Source organism: Coloeus monedula, assembly GCF_965178545.1.
Source record: "Coloeus monedula genome assembly, chromosome: 3".
NCBI classification, from domain to species: domain Eukaryota; kingdom Metazoa; phylum Chordata; class Aves; order Passeriformes; family Corvidae; genus Coloeus; species Coloeus monedula.
This window is the reverse complement of record NC_138783.1, coordinates 114,572,471-114,587,207: the sequence shown is the minus strand read 5'-3', so window position 1 is coordinate 114,587,207 and position 14,737 is coordinate 114,572,471. Positions and strand designations below refer to the sequence as shown.

Below are 14,737 nucleotides of genomic sequence, written 5' to 3'. Positions count from 1 at the left end.
TCCTACCATTTCACAGAAATCATGATGCTGGCGGGATCCCTCTATACCCAAGGGCCAGTGATGTCAATGAAAGTTGGTGGAGCTGCACCGATTTGTATCCATTAAGAAGCAACTTTCTCAAATTTCCCAGAATTACTGGAGTTTAAAATAATGCCCTGAGAACCCAGCTGAAAACAACGGTTGGGATTATCCTTAAGCCAGGTCACACTAAAACCTAATTAAAGATAATTTAGAATGCATCCATTATTTTTTAAGAGTTGCAAAATTCCTAACTTTGGATGGTCACGTTGAAAACACAACCCTGGAAAAACACGTGCATGACACTTTTCTACCAGTTCAGGAGTCACAGCAAATGCACAAAGAGCTCTACAAACTCCAGCTCAGCAAACAACTACTTTAGAAAGCAAATTAAGTAAATATTATCTCTGTTTTCCCCCAAGCTTCTGTTTAACTTTTTGGATTTACCTTTCCATCACTCTCCCTTTCCTCTGAAATGCGATAGGTGGATTTTAAAATAAAAACTTCAGAATAGAAAAAAAAAAGGGGAAAAATTGATCTTTAATTTCTTTTTTTTAAAAACACTATTAGTTTGTTGTTTGGTTTGGGGTTTTTTTTTGGTTTGGGTTTGTTGTTTTTTTTTTTTTTTTTACTGAGTGTTTGTCAGGTCAAACCAAAGCTTGTCAATACTCAGGGGTCTCTTTGCAGACGAAACCCCTCCTTGCTCTCATTGTGACTGCACAAGCCGAATACAAAGCCTTTTCAGTAACTTTTTAAACTCAAGTTATATTTCACAAGAGACAATCCACCCTGCCCCTTGAATCCCTCCCTCCTCCCCTTTGCTCTCTTTCAGTAACTGCCTTGATCTGGCTGGGGCTGTCTCAGCTGAAGGTGACACGGAGGCAGTGCCCATCTGGTAACACTCAGCCACGCCGGGCCACCCTCACTGCCCAGACCTCTGGTGCTGCTGCATTTCATAACCCGATTACCACAGACTTGGGTTAAATTCAGACAGATTGCTTACCAGCAAAAGGCTCAATATCCCATTATCAGATTTGTGAGCCCGCCATCCCTCTTCATTTAGGATGTAATAGAAAGTGTCAGCAGTGTCCTATGGACTTTGGCTTGAAAATGAGTCTTGACTATGCAAATCGTAAGTGCATTGGGTGAAGATACTCCACAGAATCACATGCAGGACAACAATTTTAAAACAGTTTTTTATTTAAATATTAAATAAAACACATCAACTAATCATTTTGGTGTACACCTCTCATTTTAACATAAGAAATAAAATGATTGTTCAGTCATGATAAAAAATAAACTATACATCTCAATTAAACCAATCACGTAGTGTCTTTAAATACCCTATTGCATTGCAGTCTGCAGAACAGCACTGTCAAGATATCTACAAAAAAACCCCAGACTTTTAAAATGACCTCTTCTGCTCCAGCAATAATTCCAAAGAGGTTCTACAGCAATTGGAAAAGAAAAAAAAAATACTATGAAAGTAAAGTGCTTGTCATTGCTCAGGACAGGAAACAAAAGAATCTGTGGCCTTTAGATCCCTGGCATTAAACAAAACACAAATTGAGGAGGAAATTCTGTGGTTTAAGTACGTGTGCTACCGCTTACAAAACTGAAGGCCAAATTGCTGCTTTGTGACAAGTTGGCTTCTTCTTGCCCTCCTCTCCAGCCATCTCCATGCAATCTCTTTTTTGGGATGGGTTTTTTTGGGGGGTGTTGTTTGGCTTTTTTCTTTTAAACCCACACTACAAATGAGCATGAGACTTTGGTGTTTTCTCTGCTGCAAGGCACCACTCATTAACAGGAGTTCAACTCGAGCAATTTTCTGTCACTTTGAAGCTTCCAGACCACGGAGCAGCAGTGGCAAGCTGGAGATGCACCAATACAGACACACAGACACAACACACAGATGAAGAGGTCATTTATGGAGAGCCACAGACAGAGCCACACGACATCTTCAACCCTTCCTACTCCCACCAATTAACCTGGTCAATCTTTGGCTTTTTTTTTTTTTTCTTAAAAAAACCCAAAAACAACTAAACAAACCAAACAAAAAAGAAAACCCAAAAAAAAAAAACCACCCCAAAACAAGTCTCTATATTATTTGCAAATGTGTAATACTGCAGGTTGCATGAAGCCAAGGTAACTTGAAGGCACCCTGTGTCACACTAGGGAGATGGGTCCTTTAAGCATTTAGACAGAACACAGCCATGCTCTGACACTCGGATGGCAGCTCCCAGCCAAGCTGTCTCACTGCCTGCTCACCTGCTTCCAAAGTTTGCATGCACTCCCCAACTCGTGTCTGTAGGAGCACAGCCTGTCCTCCCCTCTAGACCTCAGCATAACCTCCACTGACACCAACAGAAGTCATGGTCTGCCTCGGCAGGGGAGTTGGGGTTTATACCAGAAACACAACAGAAGCATATTACAAAATATAAAAAATAACTAGTGTTATATTGTTTTCTGCTTCCTATTTATATACATATACAGCATTAAAAACCATACGAAAAACACCCATCTAATCCAAAACCTCGTTTTGCTAATATGCCAAAAAACAAAAACCAACTAAAAACAAACACCCAAAGATTGTGCTGTTTTACTCACTTTTAATACAGTTTTGTTCAGAAAAAGCTGTACTCTGTTAGAGTAGAATTCTGTTCTAGCCTATTCCTTTTGTCTTTGCCATTATATAATTATAACCTCAATATTGCACATTTCCCCAAGAGTCAGTTCTGTTTGGACCCTGATAATGAAATGCATAAAAACATAATTAGCAGCGGAAATAACGATGTGCAGCACTAAGAAATACCCCTCAGACAACTTTGTAGGCAACCTCCAGAAGGGCTTTTTAAAAAGAAAACCCTTCCCATTACCCCACAGGTGCTGCTGCTTCCCTCCTCAGTGCCTCGGCAAGAATATGAACAAACTTAGAGTTTATAGATTCCTAAAGATTACCCAGACCAACAAAATATAGGCATGTGTGCACCTGTGTGTATGTACACACTCCCAAACAAACATCCCTGCAAAAGACCAGGCATTATGCAATTTGGATCCTCATTACCAAGGGATACATTTCCAATAGTTACTGCTTCTGTACTAATTAGAAGGGCATGCTAAGCTTTTCCAGCTGATGTATCAAGGAAGAAGTTCACAGTTTTCATTTAAAGTATGTGTAACTGGGAGGTGTGGAATGGGGATGTTGGTTCCTTTAAATAAAATGAGCGTTAACAGGAGGGAAAAGGAAAAACAACAAATGGCAATGCTTCCATTTTTGTCTCCTATGAATGCATAATGCTTCATGCCACTGGTTTTCTGTTTATTTTCTTTAAAAGAGGTAATCATCGTCACAAACCCATAAATGAATATTGTGAGAAAGGGAGGCTCTGGTCCCTTCTTTGAAAAGCCTCTCCCTGCTGTGTCACCACTACTGACAGCTGCTAATCTTGCATAACAGCAGAGCTGTATTGGTCTGACTTGAGTACAGTACCGAAGAGTTCTTCCCCAACCACATCCCTCCCTGCCCCCACAAATGCCCCACCCATCTGCCCCATCATTATTTTTTCCTTTAAAAAAAAAAAAATCAGTTTCTATTCGTATTTGTTCAGTGCAAGAATAGTAGAAGCAAAAAGACATACATATTGCTTGTTTCAGTCCTATAAAGTTGCCAGCTTTCTGAGCCAGACAGCCTCTTCACATACTTCAAAATTTATTGCTTCTGAGAGTCACTCGTCCCCACGCCGCCAGCCAGCCACGGAACAGTGCTGAAAGTTCCCCGCAACGAGAGCAGCCTGAAGCTCTCACTTGACCAGCACAAACTTCCCCAGCTGGCTGGAAGTCAGGTCCTCCATCTCACAGTCCCCGTGCTGCAGAGCGACGGCGTCGTAGCTCGGGGACGGCGCGGAGAAGCTCTGCTGCTGGGAGAAGGTGGCGGCGAGCGGGGGGACGCTGCTGCTGATGTACAGGTGAGTGTCCAGCAGGTGAGCGGCCGACGACACCGGAGACACACTCACGCCAAAGAAATGAGGTTGGAGCAGTTGGCTGCTGCCAGCAAAGGCCAGCTCAAACGAGTTCTCTCTTTGCAGCTCTGACAGCAGAATGGAGTTGGAGGCTTTGCAGGTACCTGGCCCGTCAGAGGAGGGGATGCCACTTGCTGCAGATGTCTGGGAAGTCTGGGGACAAGCTGTTTGGAGTAGTTGGTGATGCTGGAACTGGAGCATTCTGGACAAAATCCAAGGGGGAAGAGGTTAATTTGCATTGCTAGGATAATTTCATGCTTTATTCCTTCCTTTCTTGCCCCTAACCTTGATCATAACTTTCCCCTTTGTTCCCTTCTCTCGATCAAACCTCTCCTTACCCCAGCCAGTACAATCAAAGCAAGCTGCCCATACCAGGCTTTTCCTCATTCTGTAGAGGGCAACTATCACAACCAAGTTTATCTGGTCACGATTTGGCCACCTAATAATAGATGTTCTAGAGACAATGTGTGCAGATAAACCGGAAGCTCAATTTTCCATCTTGCTTCTCTGGGAACGAAGAGGTGCCACCACACATGACATTTGAGGCCACTGGAACTGTGCCTCCTTTGTGGGCTGTAACTTTTCCAAATTACAAGGTCTCACTTCCTTGCCATGGGAAAATTACAGGAGGAGGCAGAGGAGGAAAGAAATCATTCCCAAAACTAACAAAGAAAAACACAGCTTGCAGTAGGGAGAAGCAATGTTTTCCCCCACACTACCAAACTGCTTCTCAATTCAGCAACCTCCAAATATTTGGACATTGAGATTTTTGAGTGGAATTGCACATCCTGTGTTACATGTGCCAGGGCAGGAAGCCACAAAGGAAGCCAAGCAGTTTACCCACTGCCACACAGAAAAGATGGAGCACAGGAACCCCCAATGACCAAACCCCCAACCTCTTTTGTTGTGTTTACTCCTCCTTGCTTACCCCTAACCCAAAGTAAACCCAACAAAAAGACAGCAAAGGTCCTCCCTCACCTCTGCTGCTGCAGCACCTCCTCCAGGAGGCTTCTCCCCTCTCTGCTGCTCCCACTGCTGCTGTACATGCAGGTGTTGGGCTGTGTGTGCTGGAAAGGGCTCATGGCACTCCTTGCTGCCCGAGAGGAGGAGGACTGACACACCTGCCGAGCAAAGCCTTTGATTTTATTCAAGCCGAGAAACCCCTTGGCTCGAGCATTCTTCCGCAGCTGCTGCCTAAAAGCCTTCAAGCCTGTGGGACACGAGGAAAAGAAATGCACTTTAATCCTCCTCAGCGTTTGCCTACAGTACAGATCAGCCTTTCTGGGCACTGCCCTCCTGGGTGTGAGAACTGGGCTACAAGAGACTCCAGTTCACATTCACCCTCTGCCTGGTGGTCAGAACAGGATTTAGGGAATGGAACAGGGACTGGGACAGCTGCACCCTTGTGCAGATGAACATGCACAGCAAAGGAAAAGCCGGAGAGAAATCGTGACGTTGTGCACTCCATATTTTAGGAGGAAGGTGGAGCCTGCCATCCCACTCACGGCAGCAGAAATATCTCCATGGGCAGGCTGAATCAGTGTCTGGGAACCTTTCCTCCAGGCACCTTCCTCAGGGCATCCCACCCTCCCTCAGGGCCCGGGAAGACAAGAGGCAGAATATCCAGGTGTCCGGCCTCAGCGTGGGCAGCAAGTCTCCCTGCACCCTACCTTTCCCAGTGGCTGTTGGGAGGGTGCAATTCCTCAGCAACAAAGTCAGGAAGACATTACCTTGAGTTAATGAGGTATCAGATGCTCTCCTTCCTTCTTGGAAGCTGACAGGCAGGAGAGAAGCACCTCCCATGCAGCCCTGGACTTGTAACACGGGAGCGTCAGACTGGGAAGCGAGGAAAGGCGACGTCATCCTTGCTGTGGCCGGGCTCCCCGTCATTACTTGACCTGCCAAACAGCTGCTCAGGGCCACTGAGCTGTCATTTGAAGATGAAGTAAGGCAGCTGTCTGAACTAGTTCCCTCTGTGGGGCTGGCAGAGGAGGAAATGACTATACCTATGGAGGGGAAGGAAGGAGAGAGAGAACATTCCCAAGATGAGTACAGAAAGGAACAAACATGACATCAGAGCCTTCTGCCCACCTACACTGGCACTAATAAACAGCCTCAAGCTGGAGAGGTGTGCAGCAACTCGTGTTGTCCCAGGGCTTGACTCCAGCAAGGGGTCACCAACAAATAACCTCAGTTTGGGCTCTTGTCCAGCTGGCAGGGCTCTGCCAGCAACGCCAGCATCACCAGGCTGTGCTGGATCAGGCACAGAGCGTTTCTTTAGCACAACCAGGATTATTGTTTTGTGAACAGTTGTGCTTATTGGCTGGTTCACAGGGTCTGGGTATGTACCAAGCACGATTAGTGAGAAGAAGTTTTTTGTTAAATTCAGGTACTTTCTCCTCCCCCAGTACAACAGCGGAAGCAAGCAGGCCAGGTTTGTGTCCTGCTTGTGAGCACACTCCCCTCTGAAGAGATCTAGATGAAATACAACAGCACAGCTTGTCTTCCCTAAGGGCCCTGCTTACCTGTAGGAAGACAGAACTGGGGAGGGCAGACCTCTTTTCTAGGCTTTCCTATCCCAGCCAAGGTAAAATCAGCACATCCTCCTTCAGCATTTGGGCTCTATGGCACTCCTCCTCTGCTCTTTTCCTCTGCCTACAGACACCCTTCATCTCTCCCAGACTTACTTACATGGAGGGACGTGCTGGTAGAAATGGGTGGTCACTTCAGCCAGGGTGTGCCTCCTGCTGGTGTTGCTGGGGATGCAGATGGGGTGGTCATATGCCTTAATTTCATCCTCCAGCTCCTTCTCTTGCCTCACTTCCTCACTGATGGTGGTCTCCAGCAGGCTGTTTGGGGAGATGGAGCGGTTCCGGAAGAGCCCGTTGAAGTTGGTATCCACAGGGAAGAACACAGGCTGGAAAACATGCCAGATCACAGACTTCAGGGTCTTTTGCTCATTTCTGAACTGCCTTTTAATACTCTCCACAATTCTGCGGCATGTCTTCAGTAGGAATATTGTTTGAGAGGCTATGGTGACACCATGCCCAAATGCCAAACAAAACGTAGGAGGGAGACAACAACAGTCACAACCCCCATTGTTTTGGATTGGCAGAACAGTGGAAAAAAAGAAGCAATGCACAGTTTAGCTGGGAACACCAACCTGTAATGGGTTGCTTATGTCACAGTCCATTTCGGCCTGCAAGGATGGCTGAATCAGGCTCTGAGGTTGCTGGTAAAGCAGAGATGATCGAAGGGTTTCACTAGTGAGACTGTCCTGAGGCATCTGGAGAGAGAGCAATGCACAGAAGCCGTCACACACACTGCTCCATGTGACTTTTCAGATACTGGAGAGTCACAGAGCCTCAGAGCTACCTTCCCTGCAAGCTTTCTCCTCATGCTTTCTATGAAAACGAACAAAGCTAATCCATCAATGCCAACACAAACACAGAACTCCTCCTCCTAAGTTAGGCAATTTAACTGGAAGTGCAATTTGCAAAGGCACCCAAACCACACTTTAAAGAGGGTGGGGGCGAAGAAAATAAAAAGAATGTCAGAAAAACACATTAAATGACTCATGGAGTTCTTCTGAGGAACCTACAGGATATGCAACAAAGAAGCATAACCAAGCCATGCCTAAGAGGGCAGATTTCCATGAGAAGTCTAATCTTGTGGCTCATTATTGACCTGCACTGGAGGCAGACTATTCTTTGGACCATGACATGACCCGCGGTCACTTCCTAGGAAACAGGGCATTAATATTCACTCAGCCTCCTGCTGAAGAACAGCAGGCTGTGTCCTGTCAGAGAGCACCACTGCCAGAACTGGTTTTCAGAATCCTGGCAGTTACACAGAAAGGAGATCCAAAGGCCCCGGTGCCTCTCCTCACCTCAGTGTTGGTGATCTCAGAACTCCTGGGCCGCGGCTGCCGGCCGGCTGCCGGCCGAGTGGACACCTGGCTGCTCCGGTACTCCTTGAGGCGCTCCAGGAGCAGGTAATAAATGGCAGCAAAATGGTTGTAGCTGCTGTTCTGCAGAGACTGGAAGACATTGGAAGGGCCTTCTAAGTTACACGTAACTCAGGAGATAAGCAGCCAAAACTCATCACTAAGGGCTCAGGGTAGCATGCTCAAAAAAAAAAGCAAAATCCAGAAGGGCGGTGAAGATTTTATGCTGTGACACCAGATTAAGGCCAGTCACTGAATGACACATAACTGCACCATTGGCATTCTGGTAGCCACTGAAGAAGGATCTAAAGGGCAAGAACTCACCTCTACAGTCCTCTGCCTGTCAATGCCAAGGGTCTGCATGATCCCGAGGACCTGCTCATTGTAGTCACCCAGGTTGGAGTTGTAGTTTTGCATGGAGAAGGACAAGGACTGCTGCTGCTGAAGGGAGGGGTCAGCCTGCATCCACCTGTGCTGCTTTATTTGGGAGATGGTTATCCGCTTGGTTGGGTCCACAACCAGCATCCGTCGGATTAGTGTTTCACAGTCTGGGTGACAAAGACAAACTCATGAGCAAGGGGTAAAAATAACATCCCAGCCCCAGGTCACTGCTAGGAACACTTCCCAGCAAGTGTAAGATGCCTATTAAAACAGGAATTAAAGGTTTGGGAGTGGCTGATGCCTGATCTGACTATCAAATATTCCAGACAGCACAAGAGATGTCCACACACATATCATAAAAACAACACCTCACTGCAGGAAATGAAGCTGTACTGGATATCAGGTGGCTTTGCACCTTGTACAAGAGCTGGTTTTCAGAGGATGCAGGTTTAATGGCATTACATCTACATAAAATAGGTCAGAATGTAGTACAGAACCCCATCCCATACAACTTCCTGGTCCATATATACTGCTTATTTATTTGTAACCAGGAAATAAAGCTATTCATGGCTACAATTGATAAACTTCAGACTTCAGCAGATAATCTCCACGTGACAACAGAGGCACGTTCACTCGGTTTTGAAACCAAATCAGAGAGAGGTGATAACACTCTTCATGTTTCTCATCAGACTGTTGGAGTTCTCAGGAAACACTGCGAAGTCCCACTATTTCTGCTCTCCTTGGCAGCACAGCCACACTGGAATACACCCTTTCTGCATAGCTAAAATACCTTAGGAGAACTACACCCATCTCAGCACTGTAGCCTAGTCTCATTAAAACCCCATTTTCTCTCTTTTCTGAGTGATTATTTCTCCAGCTAGGGTGTCAAGTATTTTTGTAAATCCATAGGGATACTCAAAGAAAGGAAACTACAGCCTTTTGGATGCACCATAAAGCAGATCCCAGAAAAGAAAACGTGTTCTGCCCTACAGAAACTACTGAATATATAAAGACAAAGTAATTGCCAGCTGCAAACAGGACAGCTACTCCTTTATAGGACCTGTTCTAACATTAAGGATCTGAAAAAAAAAAGCACCTTCAGACATGAAGTACGGGATGCGGAACCGCCCCTCCAGCACTCTCTGCCTCAGGGTTGGTAAATTGGGTCCATCAAAAGGCAGGGAACCGCAGACAAGGACATACAGAACCACCCCAAGGCTCTGCCAATAGAAAACAGCACAGCACATGAGTGACTCCAGGAAAAATGACGATTTTGAAGGCCCACAGACCCTCACAAAGTGTGAAATGCAGGTTCTGAGGAAGAGCAAGCTCACCCATATATCAAGGTGAGGTCCTTCGTATTCTTTGCCTTCAAAAACTTCTGGAGCTGCGTAGGGTGGGCTTCCACACCAAGTGGAGAGGGGCTCTCCCGACTTGTAGAAGTTTCCAAAGCCAAAGTCTGAAACAAAGGTGAAAATCTGGGGTAAGACAACAACACTCAACCACTAATATTTCAGAAGTAGCAGAAAATGGATAGAAAGGAACAGATGCGTTGCTCTGTTTTCTGCCCATTCATTTAAGCTATTCCCTTCAGTTCACAAAATCTGTTCTGAGAAATATCTGTGACTACTGTTTCATTTTCAGTTACACAAACACAAATACACTTCTAGCATCATCCTAGGGAGACCCAATGTGACTACATGCCTGATGTTCTTTATGAAGTGACCTCCTGTTTCCTATTACCTGCTAATTTGATATTCATGTTAGCATCTAGCAGGAGGTTCTCTGTTTTGAGATCCCTGTGCACGATGTGGTGGCTGTGACAATATTCCACCGCTGAGAGAATCTGCCAGAACTTCTTCCGCGCTTCGCTCTCGCTCAAGTGCCCATTGGAGGTCAGGTGATCTGCAAGAAAAAATCAGAGAGGATGTAGAAACACCCCCAGGAAATTTTTCATAATCCTGCAGGTGCTGCACTTGCTGTTTGACAGCTGACAGCGCAAGCCCTGGGTTTTAAATCAGAATATGTCTGTTACTCAGGAATGACAAAGGCATGGTTTCTAAATCTAAGGAACTGTGAGCTCCATCAGTGAGGACTTACCAAACATTTCTCCATTCTTTGCAAACTCAGTAACAATATACAGCATATCCTTTGTCTCCATAACCTGTGAAGTCACAAGAAGACACGGTTTAAAAAAAAAAAAGCAGAGCTCTATAGTTTCATTTATTCTTCTGTGTGAATTCTCAACTATACCCATTCAAATTTATATTTGCTGCAGCAGCTGGCAGTAAAGGCATCTAATATTGCACCACAGTTCTCTTTCCAGGCAAACTGGTAATGATAAAGATAACAAATCAAGGCTTATGTGCCTACATTATACAATGGTTTCCCAGGCCATTGTTCTTCTCACCATTACCATGCTACCTAATCTCCATAAGATAGTAGACGAGTGTTTAGCTAATTTTATACACTCCCCTTTTGTTATATATAGTTTTACAATTAATGTGACGTACTTTGAACATGCAAAGACACTTAAAAGTTTATCTAAAGTCGTCTTTGTCTCAAGGCTGGTGGGGGCTCAGATCAGCAGAGAGACCTGCAACGTGGACAAAGCAAGAAGTGGTATCAGATCCCCTGCTCCTGTTTGGAGTTGGCTGGGACATGGGGAGCCTCCTGTGCAAGTGATAACAGGCTGCTGTTTGTGTAACAGCAGTGCTTGATGCACATCAACACCTGTCAATATACTGCCTATCAATCTAGTATCAACTTGCTTTGATATTTCACAATTTTTGCCTTTGGAGGGAAAAAAAAAAAAGAACTAAAATCCAAACAATGAATGAGAAATGTTGAGCATTTCCAAGTTCATCTTCAGTTACCACAGCACATCTTTCAAATGTTGCATTTCAGATTTTGGAATACAACATTTCCCTGGAAACATTTCCCTCTCATGGAGCAGATATTTTGTTTTGGAAGGAGGAGGCTCACAACAGGTTAACAATCCAAAAAGCCTCAATTCTACTTCAAAGGCTGTAACTTCCAGGCTCCCAACATGTAACCTTTTTCAAAGACTCTTTCCTCCCCTCACTACAAGTACACACAGACATGAAATGAAAATAAACAAACAAGGAGCAAAGGAAGAGAGGTTCCCAGTTTAAAAAACTGAAGGAAAGTGTTCTGGGAAAGTTGCCAGCTGGATGCAATTAAGACGCGGTGCTGAAACTAAAACAATGATGAAATAATAATACAAGAACACACACCCTACATTGGTATGTCATCTAATTCCATCCCTGCTTCTCAGCCTCCACCAAACAGGTAAAGCATCAGTTACAACAACAAAGAAAAGAAAACTTTACTGAAAAGAAATTATGGTCCACTACCAACGTCATTTGCTGCATCAAGTGAAGTGGTTCAACGAGATGGAATTTAACCTGCTTTTCTAAACGCTCCGCAACAGTATTTTCACCCACATCATTCCACTGAAATGAACTGAACCAAACTGTTAGAATGTTTCTGTATGTCCTATACTGCCCCATGGGCACCCCTGACGTCAGCTGTTAACACAGAATCATTTTTGTTATGATGGGTAACACTATAAACACAAACACTTCATGTGTGTCAAGGTCTTTCAAATAATGCCTTTCCTAAGCACCTGCCTTACTGGCTCTTCAGCCTTACATGTTAATTAAACTTTTTTGTTCTTTTTTTTTCTTCTTTTCTTTGTTTTTGTAAGCCAACAAACCCAGCAGTAAGATTGCAGCTGATAATACTGTTTACTACTGCACACGGACTTTCAGACCTGCTGCTTCATCCATCTCCACCTTTCCTCCCCGTGCCCTTTTAGACAGGTCCAGAGAGACTGATACCTCTGCCCTGCTCATGGCAGGGGCTTGCACCAGATGACCTTTAAAGGTCCCTTCCAACCCAAACTGTTCTGTCATCTTCTTCCTAAATCCACACGGCATTATTTGACATGATTAAGAGGAACGTACACCAAAGGCTACTTAGATCTAACATTTAGAATTTGCAAAGCAGTCCTTGCTCACAAGGCAAGTGTGATCCTGTTTTCTGCACAACACATTCATTTGTTCCTACGGTTAAAAATATCCATCAGTGCAGAAACTGAACAAATCTAAGCCAAAATTCATGCTGTGAAACTCTGCAGGGGAAAGATACTTAAAATTCACTTTACAAACTACACAAACTGGAACAGAACAACCAAACAGGTCATTTTTTGCCATATTCTAAGATACCAACATTTACCACCTTTTCCTTTTTCACTAATCGAATTCTTTGATTAAATTTCCACTTAGACTTCCTACTTAGATTAATTTGGTTTAATTATTGGTGATTTTAAACCCCTTCCGGTTAACTTTAGTTAACTTTAAATCCCTTCCCTTCAACTTCAGTGCTTCCCTCTCTACCACCAAACGTGAGTTTAAGTCTTCCTCTTATCTAATGCACATAAGAAGTTCCAGTCCTCTAAACTGGGAAAAGCAGAGGAGACAGGAAAGGCAAGTTAACCATATAAGTTCAGATAACCCATTCCTCAATCTGAAACAAACGTCAGCCTGGTTTCAACTGTAAATTTACAGTGCATTTTGTCAAAAAGCTGTCTAATGTACCAGAATCTTGTTCAAAGAATGAAGAACCACTTTGAAGACACCCAGTTTATTTCTATTGCTTTCCAAAAGAATTTCAATATGCATTCTCTGCAAATACTGGATATAAAAATCACGTGCAAGAGAAGAGCACAAGCGTATTTTATCTACGTGCTGCGCTTCAAAGCTGAACTCTTACCTGATATAACTTGATAATGTGGGGATGATTCAAAAGCTTCATTATCTGAACTTCTCTATAAATCTTCTCCAGGTTGCTTGGATCTAACCTTGTTTTGTCTATTATTTTTATTGCAACCTGCAAATTTAAATAATACAACCCCAGGCATTACAAAACAGGTACTCTCGCTGTTAAAATATCTTAAAAACAACCAAAAAAAATACACACCCCAGCACAAACACATCACTCACAAAATCCAAGTAAAGTAGCTTTTAAAGTAGCTTTCAAAGTACGGACTTGACAAAGCTGATTCTGTTTTTCTGAACCGCACAGAATTCGCGGAACAGAACGTTTTCGTTTTTCTTTTCTACGTCAAAGGATTACACGTAAGGTAGCGAACACAACTGCAGAAATTAGCGCTGGACAGGATTCCGTAAATCTTTTAATCCGTCCCATACCAGTGAAAAACAGATTCCTGTAGCAGACTATCTCCTACTGCAGCGGCTGAGGCGATTCTGACATGCACTAGAAGTATAAATACGGCTGCACGCCCATGAAAAAATTATTTCTGCAAATAACACCCCAAGTCCTTTGTTCTTGAAGAACACTGAATGAAAAAAAATAACCCAAAACATCTCAAGTCTTCAAGAGATCCTTTATTTGCAGGGCGTTTTTAGCAAACTAAGAGCAACTCCACGAAGCTACAGTAGCACTCAGAACTGCGGGCGCTGGGCTGGGGTTTTTTTGCATATATTCTTGCTGAGTTTTAATTTTACCTAGCGGGAAAACTTGCAGCCCCTGCGAACCGCGGCATCACCGCGGGCGTGCGAAGGAAGCAGCGCCCGCGGGGCTGCGCGGAGCCGCCGCGCTCCCTCCCCGCGCCCCGCCAGCGTTCCGGTCACCCAGCAGAGCTGCCCCCTCTGCACCCACCTGCGTTTTGGTCACCCTGTGCCGGGCCAGCTTGACCACGGCGAAATTGCCTTTCCCCAGGGTCCTCTCGATGTCGTAGAAGCCGACTCGCAGGGGCCGCTGCTGGCCGTGCGCGGCCGCGGGCGCCGAGGCGAACTCGGACATGATCACCATGGCTCAGGCGGGGGGCGGGCAGCGCTGGCCGCGCCTCAGGACGGGAGCATCCGCGCAGCACCTGCACGGACACGGCACCGCAGCGCCCGTCAGCCGCGCTCCGCCGGCCCTGCCCGCCCCGTCCGCGCCGCCGCCGGCCCGGCTCCCCCCGCGGCCGCGCAGAGCCCGGCGGAGCGGCCGTCGAGCCGCCTCGTACCTGGCGGGCGGAGCGCGGTGTGCGCGCAGGGCTGTGCGGGCGGGCGGGCGGGTGCGTGTGTGCGGCGGGGCGAGCGCGCACCGGGGGGCAGGCGGCACCACGCGGGATGTCCCGGCCCCCCGCCCTGCCCGCCCCTCGCCTCCATCCGCGCACCGCCCGCCCTCCCCGCCCGCCTCTTCCCCCCGCCCACCGCCGAAAGCCGAGACGGGCCCATTGACGTCACTTTGACGCCAGCGAGACGCGCGCCCGGGTGCGGGGCTGAAGGGGAGCGGAGACACCGGGACGTTGCCAGGGAACGGGCGGCGCTGACGCGGGCGC

General features: G+C 46.0%; 1 protein-coding gene across 1 annotated transcript; it reads right to left on the bottom strand.

Moving 5' to 3' along the window:
* Positions 1–1,196: 1,196 nt before the first annotated feature.
* Positions 1,197–14,535, bottom strand: SIK1 (salt inducible kinase 1). The gene is made up of 14 exons (XM_082279356.1): positions 14,420–14,535; positions 14,071–14,284; positions 13,162–13,278; positions 10,465–10,528; positions 10,108–10,269; positions 9,699–9,823; positions 9,461–9,584; positions 8,308–8,531; positions 7,927–8,076; positions 7,201–7,323; positions 6,729–6,954; positions 5,768–6,043; positions 5,016–5,247; positions 1,197–4,239 (listed from the first exon to the last, which is right to left on the bottom strand). Exons 2-14 carry the CDS (start codon positions 14,221–14,223, stop codon positions 3,819–3,821), a joined length of 2,397 nt encoding a protein of 798 aa, XP_082135482.1. The 5' UTR covers positions 14,224–14,284; positions 14,420–14,535; the 3' UTR covers positions 1,197–3,818.
* Positions 14,536–14,737: the final 202 nt, after the last annotated feature.